Here is a 13111-nt window from a genome sequence, read left to right as displayed (position 1 = left end):
TGGGAACATTGTATTTTTTTTCCTGAAGATGTAAAGGACCATTATTTTTTAGATTATCTTACTCGGTGCTTGACAGTTTTGAGGTTTTTTCATGGATATACCTTTATATTGTTAATACATATTATTACAGTTCCTCTGTATATATACAAGGTTACATAATGATCTGCTGCCTGCAAATTCTCCTATCAAGAAATATTTTTTCCAGAATGTGTGATGATGGGTTCTGTGAATTAATGCCTTCCTAACATATTGCTAATTTACAAGATGCTTTATGAAAGACAAAAGCCTTCCAACTTCTGAAGTACATGTTAAATAAATACATAGAATCAGTACTTGAGCTGTGTTTACCTCTAGAAATAAAAAATAATACAAATTAACACTTCCTGATTTAAGAGTGATTATATTTTTCTCCACAATTATCTTTTTGAGGTTACAATCTCTGGTAATGGTTAATTCAAAGGAAAGACAAAACTGTACATGAACACTCCATACTAACAGAGAAGGAATTATTACATTTTAAAACCATCACTGACACTTAGTAATCATGCTGGTAATATTTCAATAACAAAAAAAATTCAATGAATGTAGAGAAATATTTGCATTCTGAACAATGCAGGTAAATAGTTAACATAATGATGACTTCTAAAATGCATATCAATATTTATGTTGACTTCAAGAAATTGTTGTCAGAGCAATTTTATAAAAACAAATTAATATGTACACCTTGTTTCCTTCTCAGTATTCATCTATCCCTCTTCAACTACCTTACTCTGCTTCCCCTGTATTTTCAAGCCCAACTTCAATAGAATTACTGAAGTAAAGAGTGGAACAAAAGCAAAATACATATAGTAATTCCACTGCAAGTATCTATGGCCCAAAACCACTCCAGGTTGGGGAGTAGAACAGGAGGCCAACTCTCTAAATAGCTAGGAGGTCCATCTCCCTCATGTCCATATATACCAAACTCAACTATTTGATTCTAAACATTGAATTAGTTCTCTCCACACTATATATTTTATACAATCTTGATTGCATATGGTCTGTACTCAGACAGTCCCATATCTTATCTTGGAAGACTTAAATAACTAAAAAAAGCCATAGAGTGAACAAAAAAAGTTTATTTCCCAAATGACCAAGCTTCTATATGTGTTTATTTTGAGATAAGATAAATACTTAAAGCATTTCCCTCAAATTAACATCCTCAAAGCTCCCCTTTTCAAAGACATTATTGGTTTCAAGCTACCAAAATTCGTATGCTGAACTTCTCAGAAATTACTGTCTTCTTACATTGGGTCTCCACCTTAATACCAACTAACTTTTTGATTTTAATACCTTGCTAAAAAAACTAATTACCAATTCTGTAACGGCTTTTTAATCAGCTTTTGAATCAAAATTTTAATCAACATTGCATTGGCCTAAAAATTGATTTACGGGAAGCAGATGTTATATCTCATGATCAAGCACCAATAGTCAAGAAATTAAAACCAAATTAAATTAATAAGACTGTTCATCACTGGAAGGTATGAGTACATACCTTCAGAAACAAGATCTTAAATTTTCACAATTTCAAAAATATCAGATTTTAAATTGGAGTATCAGATTGAAACAGAAGGTTGATGTAATTTTTACCAAAACTTCTGAGATATTTTAGGACATTTGTATTTCTCTTACAGAAAACAAAACAAAGCAACCATATAAACACTAAACTAAATTGCCTCCTTGTATTCAACATCTATTGCTTAGTTTAAACAATAACTTTCATTCAAACTGGTTAGAATGGACAACACTGCATCTGTCTTGTATCATTTTGGTTGTGGTTTGCCAAAGGAATTTTCTTGTGGCCTTGTATTTGCCTTCTGGATACAATCAGTTTACAAAAGGGTTTCTATTACTAACCAGTTAATCACTATAACCCTTTTGAGTCTTAACAACCACACAATCCCTCTACTGGGAAACCCTCCTTTCATATTTCTCTAGTTATTAGCATCATTCTGCCTCAAATACCTATAAAAATAAATGTTTGAGCTTACAGAACTTGTATTTCAAAAGATTTTTAAACTAATTTGGATATTAATATGCTCACTGATTGATATTTACCTCATTCTGGTTGCCTCGTCTCAGTTTTTAATGCATGCATCTTCAAAGTGTAAACTTTTATTCTGTTACACTTTGCAGTATTTCTCAGTATTATTCAGTGACAGTCATGAATATTTATCAGGAGACACTATAATTCTCCCATTCCTTAGAAAGGTTAGCTGGTCTTTCAACTACCTCCTTCTGTCAGAATTTTATTCATAAATGTAACCTTACCTAAAAATGTAAAAGCTAGTTTTCTCATCATGTTTCCTTAAAATATGTTGTATTAAAACCTCTAAGCAGTATGCAAAGCTGTCATTTTTCCATTACACACCCAATAAACCAAGAGATGCAACCAAATATTACTGATTACAAATCAATATATATCTTTGAATCTTCTATATATTTGTGAAATAAATCCACTATGTGTACTTATTATATTTGGTAGACACTGAAGGTAGTTCTCATCTGCAGAAACATAGTGAGGTAGTGTTTTGAAGATCCAAGGCCATGATCTCAATATGAAAGAACAGTCAGATTTCTATTGCTTCATCACATACAGAGTCGATTTTTTAAAAGTCATCAACTATACATTTCTCTTACTTGCAAACTTCTAGTCATACACAGCTAGTTGATGCAAATATCTGTGGGGTTATTTTGGCTGCAGTGGCTTTAAGGCAAGACTATAAAAACATATATCTAAAACACAGCTAACAAGTTATATGAGTAAAGACAGCTATTGAGAACTAAGCACTTCAGAAAAGGAAGGGTTCCCGCCTGCATTTAAAAGAAAAAGGACAAGGAGGATAAGAATAAACAGTTTTTACAGTGCCAGGGGCCAGTGGAGCTTCATAAACAATCTACACTGCTTAATATGTTCATGATAATTCAAATAAAAGGACAGTTAAAAAGCAAAAAAAGAATGCTGATCTTATAATGTTCTTTGAGGTAGGAGGAAGGGTCTGAATGTGAAGAATACAAAAGGATTATTGATACACTGCTAGGGTCAGAAAATCAAACAGAATGATTCTCTAGGATCTGTTAAAAACAAAACAGAGTAAGAATATAGGGAACTTCAGAATGCCTCCCTCTAAACTGTGTATCTGGATTCCCTCCACAATTCTGGTCATTTATCTCAAAATCAATATAGTAACCTTGAAAATATGCAAATCAAGATGACAAGCTTGATAAAGCATGAGTAAGTTTCGTGAAAGGACAGAATAAAGCTAAGGATGGCTGTGAAAAAGAGGGCACAGTGTAGAAGTTGGACAAAAATGTACAATATCATAGACAGAGAGGAATAGACTGTTCCTATTCTCTCCCAAAACAAGCACTTAAGAGCCATAAAATGAAACTAAGAAGTAGCAAGTTCATAAAATACAAACTTAATAGCTGGAATACCTGGATCAGAAATTGTATGGGCAACAGGTACTTGTATATACTGAAACTGACTGGGCAAGTTCATAAAGGAAAAATACCTCTAAGGCTATTAGAAACTATCCCTGTGGCCATTAAAGATAAATACTGCTTCTGTCTCAAAATATTCCTCAGATGAAAATTATGAGATGCTGAGGAAATTTAATTGCACGGTCATCCTGTTTCTGTTCTCCTCTGAAGACTTTTCCCTGTTGGCTAACATAAGGAAGAAGTTTGGTTAGGTAAATCTTTGGTCTGACCTAATACAGTTAAACTCAGACTCCTAAATCTATACCAGAAAGTGAATGCCTTAAAGACAGCAACACTTAAAAGAGCTATTTGACTCTCAAATTCACAGGACAATTTCATGTGGATAAATATAAGATTTGCAACAGAACACACTGGAAATTATATTGAAAATGAATATATATATATGTAGGTAAATGTATGTACAGGCATACATTTATAAAGTATGTAGAGACATACATTTATAAACACTAATATGAATTTCACCAGAACCATTTATTAGAAAAGCAACATTTTATCTCTTTTATTTAGATATGCTGACATCTTATTTCTAAACAATGGGATGCAAAAGGCAAGTAGAACAAGATGTTATTTCTCTTTTTGAGCTATGGAAGACAGAATCTTTTAAAAAATTTAATATTTTATTGAAAAGGGAGATTGAGTACATATATTTTTCCTGTCACTGTGCAGAAGTACATCAAGATGTACAACATTTACATACTTTAAGCAGGAATAATCTCAATTTAGCAATGATGCAGAATATATTAAAAAGAGAAACCTATTTAAAGGGACTGGAGGGGTTTAATTATCAAGAGATCCTTTCATAAGAAAGATGAAGCTGCTTTGTGACTAAGGAGGCAGATGCTCCATATTAAAAAAGTTATTTCAATACTTATCAAAGGAATACATTTAGAAAAATAATCAGATTACACAGAAAAAAGAGAGAATGTTTACCAACCTTGAAAAGGAATTAATAAAATACAGAGTTTCTGTTATGTTGAGAAAACACAGTGATTAGAGTAATATGTTCACATTTGAAATGCCTCACTGCTATTAAGATCCAATCTGATTTTGGATTTCAGAAAAACCTCAAAGAAATAGGGATTATAGTTTGATTAAGCAATCAAATTTAAAAAAAAAAAAAAAAACCACGATATATCACTGTTATCTTATTTGCATCAGCTACACTTTCCAAAGGGACAAAATACTTCAAGCAAGACAAACATGGACTGAAACACAGCAGAGGCAACAAAAAATCATCAACTAATGAAATTCAGAACTTCCCATTTTTAGTGCATGATTGATAGTTGCAATCTCACAAGTGACCACATAGGACCATTTTATGTCAAAAGTTGAGGCTGGTAATATAAGAACACAATCATCTCAGCAGGAGATTTTTCCCCATAACAAATGATTAAAAGGTGAAGTTGGTAAAAGTAAAGAAAATATTTAACTAGGCGATATATTAACAAAACATATAGAGAGGTAGTTCATCACCCCAAATAGCTAAAAGCTCTGTGAAATGCAATACAACGGTTATATCTACATTACTATGCTAATGTATTTTAAAGATTATACAAATGAATAAGAATCTCCTTTGGAAAACAAAAGCAAAACTTACAAAACAAGTGAAATAAATATATTCATGAAAATTTTCTACCTGGCAATTTCAATCACTGACTACATCACTCTACTCAATGGTTTCATCAAAATATTTCAGTATTTTTCCCAGAGTAGTGGATGTGGAAAAACTTTTGGGAAGATGAACCAGTACGTTCCCAAGGAGGACTCATGCTAGATTTGGGGCACTGTATATATTATCTGGTAAGGAGAGGAACATACATTAAAAATGCTTTTAGGGGGAACTGGGGAGAAGTATTTTGTGCAAAGGAACAATAAAACTGGTATGGGAAAGAGCCCATAGCCTGAATATACTATTTTTAGAAACTGGACCTTAAAAATGGGGACGCAGCTGTGCATTGATCTGAGTGAGCCTACATATAACACATAACAGCATTTCCAGAGGATAAAGATTTGTAAAGAAAGACTTACATGACTTGTAAACTTTCTGCTGTTAAATTATTCCACATGATCTCATTAGCTTGAAGGTTTTCATTTTCTTCTAGTAATGATGTATCAAACTCTATTTCTTGTTCAGCAACTTCTGATGACCTAATTCAGTAAATAATTGTTATCTTGTCAAAATTAGCATGGGTCTTTGAGTAGATCATAAAGCAAATTGCTGGATTTTGAAATATTTTACTAACTAGAATATAGTTAAAATTGCATACAAAATAAAAGGATAGCTAGCAACTGGACACATATCCTTTTTCCTTGAATGTAAGGAAATTGTCCTAAAATCTTATGAGATAATAAAATGTAATAAAATTATTTGAATCCAGATCACAACACAATTGAAGTTCTCAAGGGCTACTAATGTCAACAGGTCCACTCTTAGCTGCTTCTGTCATAAACCCACACATGACAATTATCAATTCACACGTAACAACAAAAAAAGATTATGCAAGAAGTCTTAGGAATATTTCTGCATATATTTATACAGAGTAGTAGTCCAATAAATGGGAAATACACTTTGGTTTTAAAGTAAAAACCTCCCTGCATTATCTGCATGCTCTGTGGTCTCAGGTTCAACCTGCAATAACTGCAGAGTACACAGAGATACTTAGAGCTGACTTTATACTAGAACAAGTTTAGCCCAGAATGCAAAATGCATGCAAATAAACAGTTATGAGTAAATTAGTTCATGTGGAGTCTAGACTGTCATTTATAGTCTGCTGTCAGTACCAAAGTTAGGGATCTTCTCATGTAACTGGAAATTTGTTTTTCTAGAACCAGGAATATAAACGGTTCAGCCACCTTTCCATATATGCAAATAGAACAATTTTCAAATTAGGATAAAGTTTTACTAGTAACAATGTAAAAGGAACCAAACAGAAGCAAATTCAACTCTGACCACTTAAGCAGAGTTGAAGTTTAATGCAGGGTTTTCTTAGGAAGAAACACGATATGAAAATTATACCTGTGAGTATCTATGAAGTCGTTATACTCAGAGTTAGGGTCTATCTGTTCAACCGAGGTCTGGATCTCCCTGTGGACATTCACGATCTCTTCTGTTACGAGACTGGTGATCTCGCTATACTCATCCAAGATCCCTTTTCTGGAGAAGAAAAAAAATTCTAGTGTATAACATGGCACTGAAGGCATAGATGGCATTAAAGATGCTTCAAACTTTTAATTTGCTGTTTCTACAAATTCTTGTTGCAACTGGTTCAAAAGGGAAAAATAAGACAATATATTATTCAAAGAAATAACACATCAACTGAGGCCTTTTCTTTACAGGCTTAGGCTGGCTCTAAGACCATGCTTCTTGTACTGATTTCAGTGCACAGCTAAACCAGAAACTGTAGAAATTAAAAGGAAAAGGAATATATAGAGCTCACTGATGACAGTCTTCTTCACACAGGATTTACCATGCTTGCTATAACCTAAGTAATGATTTTGATGTTCTGACTGACAAAATAACTATATTCTGGCATAAGGCAAAATGGGTAACAGAGTAGTGTGCATTTTCTTTAAAAAATGGTTTTACTTCATTGTTTTAACTATCTTTTCTTAATATATTTATATATGATTTGTCATTCAGACAAAAATAGGTATAAATCCCAAGTTAATATATATTTACAAGAAGACAGAAAATCAACCAAGAAGTTTCTGTAAGGAAGTACAAGCCACCAACCTTGTCTTTACCTGCTTCCAAGAGTGGGAACAACCAAGTACTAAATGGAGAGGTGACATTGTGCCACTAGTCTTAATAGCATCCTCCAAACACCCTCCTATTCTCCTTTTAGTTTTCCTTCATAATGTACCTTCATAATTATTCCCTATTTCATTTTTGTCTCTGACAAATTTGATAGCTTGCCAGGATCTGGAGCATGGTGAACTCTCAAGAAACACTGACGAATTTTGGCTAGCCCAGAGGAACATGTAGAGAAAAAAGTATCAATACATTTTTCCTGAACAAGATCTCAAGTTATGTTTTCTCTGCTAAAAAAATTCTGTGATAGGATTTTTTCAATACTTTTTTTTGATGAGAAAACAGACAAGGGAAGGCATTAAATCTCACCTTGCCTGTGAACATCATGTGTGAAAATGTTACAGAAAATAGTTCATGGAGTGTGATAAAAAGATAATCAAATATCAGCTAAAGTGGTGCCATACTGAAGAGAAAGGGAATCTTTATAAATTACAATGACAACAAAAAAAAAAGGAAAAAATAATTAGCTATATTATTCTATACTTTTTCAAGTTTAACAAACTAATTCATCTGCAAAATTAGGATTATTAAGCAAGTATGTTTCACACAGAAGGCCACACCAAGCTCTACACCTGAAATCAGCAACTCTTTTGTACACGTAAATGTCAATGTAGTGACAAAAATATTTTTCACATGTTTTTACTCCAGGGTAAACTACAATCACAGCTTCTTATTTTCAAGTAATCCTACAAATTAATTAGAATACTACATATATAAAATTGTACAAGTTAAAAATATATAGGAATACATCTTACAGGGCTTTAATCATTTCTTCTTGCATCTTCTGTAGTGAATCAAGTAACAGAGGAAGCGTAGTATCATAATACTGGTGCTGATGTAATTGTGCTCCTTTCAGTGCCAACACATACTGATTATGCAACATATGAAGCTTCATAGTGGCTTTTTCACACCGATCTTTGGCTTTCTCAGTCTCCTTTCCTAAGAGAAAACAAAACAAGAATACATGTGGTGATTTAAAAGTATACAGACCTTTAGATGACATCCATCTAGTAAATTTATGACACGTTTGCAGCTTTTTCTACAGTAATTTTTTTAAGGTACTTCTCTTAAGAAGGCAAAATCTGACCGTTTTCAGATAATTAGTAAGATCAAATGTCTAAATTTCCTAATTAATAAACTAAGTTAGAAAAAAAGTTATTTTCCTTGAACAGAAATGTGAGAATTCTTTATATAATAGTATATGAAACCCACTATCTATACAAATATAAAAATAATAAAACTATGAAGAATAAAGAAAGACTCTCATACACATGACTATCTCCAAGCTGTTCTTTTATTTGCCTCAGAGCAAATAAATATTTTTAATAAAGAAAGAGATCTCCTGCTATGTCAGATTCATGATTCATTAAAAATCTATTGTTTATTGTGAGCAAACATTCTTATTCCTACATATGATCTAACAAAGCAATGATGCAATGAGCAGCTTTTCTCTTACAACTTTAACATTTCCTTATCACATCGATATCCTGACCAGGAAATTGGCTCTAGTCTCAGCTCTACACTATTAGAGATCAGCAGTTATCAAGTTCATGCTGACAAGACCAGTTTAGTGTTGAACTGCAGATACTTCAAGAGGTCACCTACTCCACTCTTTGCCACAGTAACTGCAAAGCTACGTGGGACATAATATCAGCACTGTTTCCAGTACAAATGCAAAACACAGCCCCATGTTAGCTACTGTGACCAAAAGTAACTCTATCCCACCTGTAACCAGAACGGACACATAAGCTTTTACTGACATTCTTGCTGTCTTCTTGATATTATTTATGAAGTGACTCATTACTTTTTTAGGAACTAAAATAATTTTAAATGAATCCTGTATCTGAAAATATCAAGTGCAGAGTCACAACTACCTGCACAGATAAACATATACTAACTAAATCAATCTCATTAAGACCACTACATTTCTTATAAACTTAAAATAATTTATGTAATAAAAAACACATCTACTTCTTATCACAAAGCAGTTTAGAAAAAAAGAAAATGGAAGCTATGTGACCAAACAGAGGTTTGAAACGAGACCTTGAAGAGCTGTGTATGAGGAATACACAAAGGACTATGAACTCCAATAAATCAAAATACAGACACACACTGAAGGTACACTAAAAAAAAGTTGAGTGAAAAACTTGTAAAACAGTAATAAATGCTCTTTCATATACACTGGAGTCAGCAGCTTGTCAGAAAAAGTAAACTACAGTTACTATGTAAAAGAAGTTGATAGGACGAAAATATCTTTTTTTTTCTTCTTTGTTCACTATGAAGACCTTCACAGGTTTCCGGGTTGAAACATTACTTTATGAAAGAGTCAATGAATCTCCTTGTTCTGAGCCGTCAAAAGGAGAGGTTAGAGAATAAATGAAATAGTAAGACACTATGAGGACTGGATTGTTCTTAGCTTTGGAACTTCAAAATGTTACAAATAGTTTTCAGAGGATGAAACAGACACTCAGTGGAGTGCCCCGAGAATATCAGTTGAGCTCTGATAGATAAAGATTATGATGAAAATGCTGTCTGAAGGTAGCAAATATGGAACCAAATGTGAAAAACTCAAGAAGAAACCTTGAGAGCTACTGATTAAAACTCGAAATGGTAAATTATAGTGTGAATATTTAGGGAGTTGCATATAGGGAAAAAACCTATTCAAGCTTAGTAATCTGTTGTAAGATTACTGAATGCACACAGAAATGAGATCTTGGGGCGAGTACAGAAAGAGTGATGGAAATGCTAACTAAGTGTTCAGCTGCTGTTGGATACAATGTTATTTAGCAAAGGAATATCACTATAGCACTGATTAAATCCATCTAAAAGTATGCAGTTTGTTGATCTCAAGGATATGTGACATGCAAAGGGTTTAGAGAAGGGCATCAAGCACAAGAAACGCAAGAAACAAGGAATCCAAAAAGAATGACTAAAATGAGGCCTCCTGAAGCACTAGGAGTCTGAGAAGCAATGTGTGAGAGGAGACACACAGTTAAGAGGCCTACACAACCTCTTTCCATGGAAAAACCATATGGCATTATATGGAAATAAAATGCAGTTTGCTAAAAACAAAGACATTCTTCTTCAACTAGCATGTAGATGTAGCTAACCTATGCAATCTTGGTAAAAGTTATCATAAGCACGAAAAACTTACTGTGGTTTAACAGTGAATGGACAAATGTATGCAAAAAAAAAAAAAAAAAGAAAAATCCTGAAAAGGTACTAAGAACTACAGCAGCACTTCTGACTCAGGAACTCCCTAGGTAACAAATTACCATGAAGCTGAGGCAGATTTCTGTCTGTTTGTACCCTTGTATGGCTCTCGAGACACTTGCTACCTCACTGCTGTCAGCTACACTTCAAACATGGATTAACAAAAATCACTTTAAAAGGATATTATATCTGTCATTTAATTGAAAACAATCTGACAGTTGACCTAATTTTTGTATGTGGAAGGAACAGTTTTCTTACACTACAGTTTATCTAAGTTACTCTGCACAACAGAGACAAAACACATCTCCAGAGCTGTCACCAGAGAAGTATTTTTCATTTTGGTATGAATGAAACAATTCACTTTCAAAATTTCTGCAGAACTGTTTTGGAGAGATAACATTCTCAAGTCTCTCTTGAAACTTTAGAAAGACATAACTGGTTTTGTCTTCAGTAAACAATCAAAAGTCATGTTTCATGAGATTAATTTTATTTCCTCAAAACAAAACTAAAAATCACACTATTTATTTCTACATTAAATTTAGATCATTTGAAGAGGGAAAAAAATAATCTATCAATCAGAATAACATCCCAGAAGTCAGATATCCCCAAATGCACATGTCTGACACCTGCACAGCAATGTGAGGGGATGGCACACAATCCCATTTTTGCATCCGCCTTGAGGACTAAATTCCTCCTCTACATACATTATTCCTGAGCAGAACCCCTCAACTAATTTCAGAATATCATACAGAAGTATCATACACACTCATTTCTAAATACAGTAGGCTACAGTGCCACTCTGGTCATCTTCAGAGTAAAACATACACACTATAAGGTCTTTCTGGAGAGGGAGAGGCACATCGAACACGGGGAAATAACGGAAGGTGACTGAAGAGGGTTTGGAGGGGAAAAGGTCATGTAGCAGTTACAGTATTGGGACTGGATGAAAGAGGAAAGGAAAAGCAATTGGACGTCAAAGCATCAAGTTTTGCATACTGTTCCACTGGGAGACACGTTGTCCAGGGGAATCAGGAGAGAGGGGCAAGGTGGTAGTGGAGGGAAAAGTGCTGCATTATTTCTTGGGTTTATTCTGTGTTTGGCCATTCCTGCTCAAGCATGCCCTAGGTTAAATAATCCAAAATTACCTCCATATGTTATAGTTCAAGAGCTTAAACCTGCAACTTGTATGTGGCATGTGTTTAAAATACATCCCATATCTGCTTTCAGCTTACTAAAAATCGGCACTTGTGAAATTACGTAATGTACCATCAGTACAGGCTTCTGACCCATGAACTCCAACAAACCACATTCAACAGTTAAACTAAACTGAAAATTTACACTGAAGTTATCACAAGCACATAACTAAAGACTTAAAAATACTGTATCCCTTTCAGAAACCTCATTAACAGCTAAATGATCCCATTTTATCATCTGTTTCAAGGTCTAAATTACTTTGCTATACATTATTCCTCAGCAGAACACCTCAACTAATTGCAAAATACATCAAATTATCATATTCATTCAACTTTAAAACAGAGCCTTGGACCTATATTTCATAGAGGGAACATAGTTACAGTATTACTTCCATATTGTAATTTATTTTTTAAAGTAGCAATATGCTACAATACGTGTACTCTGAGGCAGAGCACACAGTTGTTCCACATGTCAATTAGCACTGAGGAAAACATCCAGTTTCCTTTATCTGTATAATGAATTTCATAAATAGATCTAATTATAATTCCACTGCCATCAGCTGTTGACAAAACTGTTTTATGTTAAAAGAAACTGTATACAATATGTCATGCCATAAACAGTACTGGGAGGCTTGCAAAATTCAGTTATGAAAGTTTTACATTTACAAAGAAAAGGCAAGTATGCTTTTTAAATCATTCTAGACACTACTATTTCAATTTCTATTAGATTCTTGTGGCCTAATAATCACCTAGAATAGAAGAACAAAATCTGGATGGGACAACCAACTAAGATGAACGGAGAAAAACTTCAGTTCATAATGTTCACTTCATCTTTTTTTTAAATAAGCATCAATACACAGTGCAAATGCCTCAAAGAAACTGTCCTACAGAAAATAAATATTGTGAATACAGAAAGTTTTCATACATATTTTGGATTTAAAAGAAATAATTACGCTGAAGTACCCCCTTACAATTTTTTCTGGTTAGACCTTCAGCCATTCAGAAGCAATGACCAAGTGTTCAAAAAACGTTCAATAGAGATCATTACAAAAGCTTAGCTCACAACAGATGAACTAAATTTCTAGATTTATAGCTCCTGGCATTGAAACATGACCTTTGGCTTCAGTGCACAATGAATGCTGTCCAATAACATCCATCTAACAAAGAATATCATTTTACTACACAAGTCCATTTTTGACTATTAATTTAATTTACTTTCAAAAGGAACCAAAAACACACCTGACATGACAATAGAGTGCTATATCCCTCCAAAGGAAACACAGTGAGAAACCTTAAATAAGCTAGAACTGTGAAACAGACAAACAATATAAAAATTAGAAGGACAAGCTGA

General features: G+C 33.5%; 1 protein-coding gene across 4 annotated transcripts in view; it reads right to left on the bottom strand.

Moving 5' to 3' along the window:
• Nucleotides 1–13111, bottom strand: part of FER (FER tyrosine kinase) — a 156833-nt gene that overhangs the window by 110525 nt on the left and 33197 nt on the right. For all 4 annotated transcript variants that reach the window (XM_051782603.1, XM_051782604.1, XM_051782605.1 and 1 more), the window contains exons 6-8: nucleotides 8110–8293; nucleotides 6560–6697; nucleotides 5572–5691 (exon numbers count right to left, since the gene is read on the bottom strand). In XM_051782603.1, coding sequence (XP_051638563.1) covers nucleotides 5572–5691; nucleotides 6560–6697; nucleotides 8110–8293 — 442 coding nt within the window. The remainder of the gene's footprint in view (nucleotides 1–5571; nucleotides 5692–6559; nucleotides 6698–8109; nucleotides 8294–13111) is intronic.

The sequence above is a fragment of the Manacus candei genome, unplaced genomic scaffold (assembly GCF_025592945.1).
Source record: "Manacus candei isolate 608988 ecotype Guabito, Panama unplaced genomic scaffold, ASM2559294v1 h1tg000016l, whole genome shotgun sequence".
NCBI classification, from domain to species: domain Eukaryota; kingdom Metazoa; phylum Chordata; class Aves; order Passeriformes; family Pipridae; genus Manacus; species Manacus candei.
The sequence above is the reverse complement of the archived record's forward strand: the minus strand, read 5'-3'. Positions and strand labels throughout refer to the sequence as shown.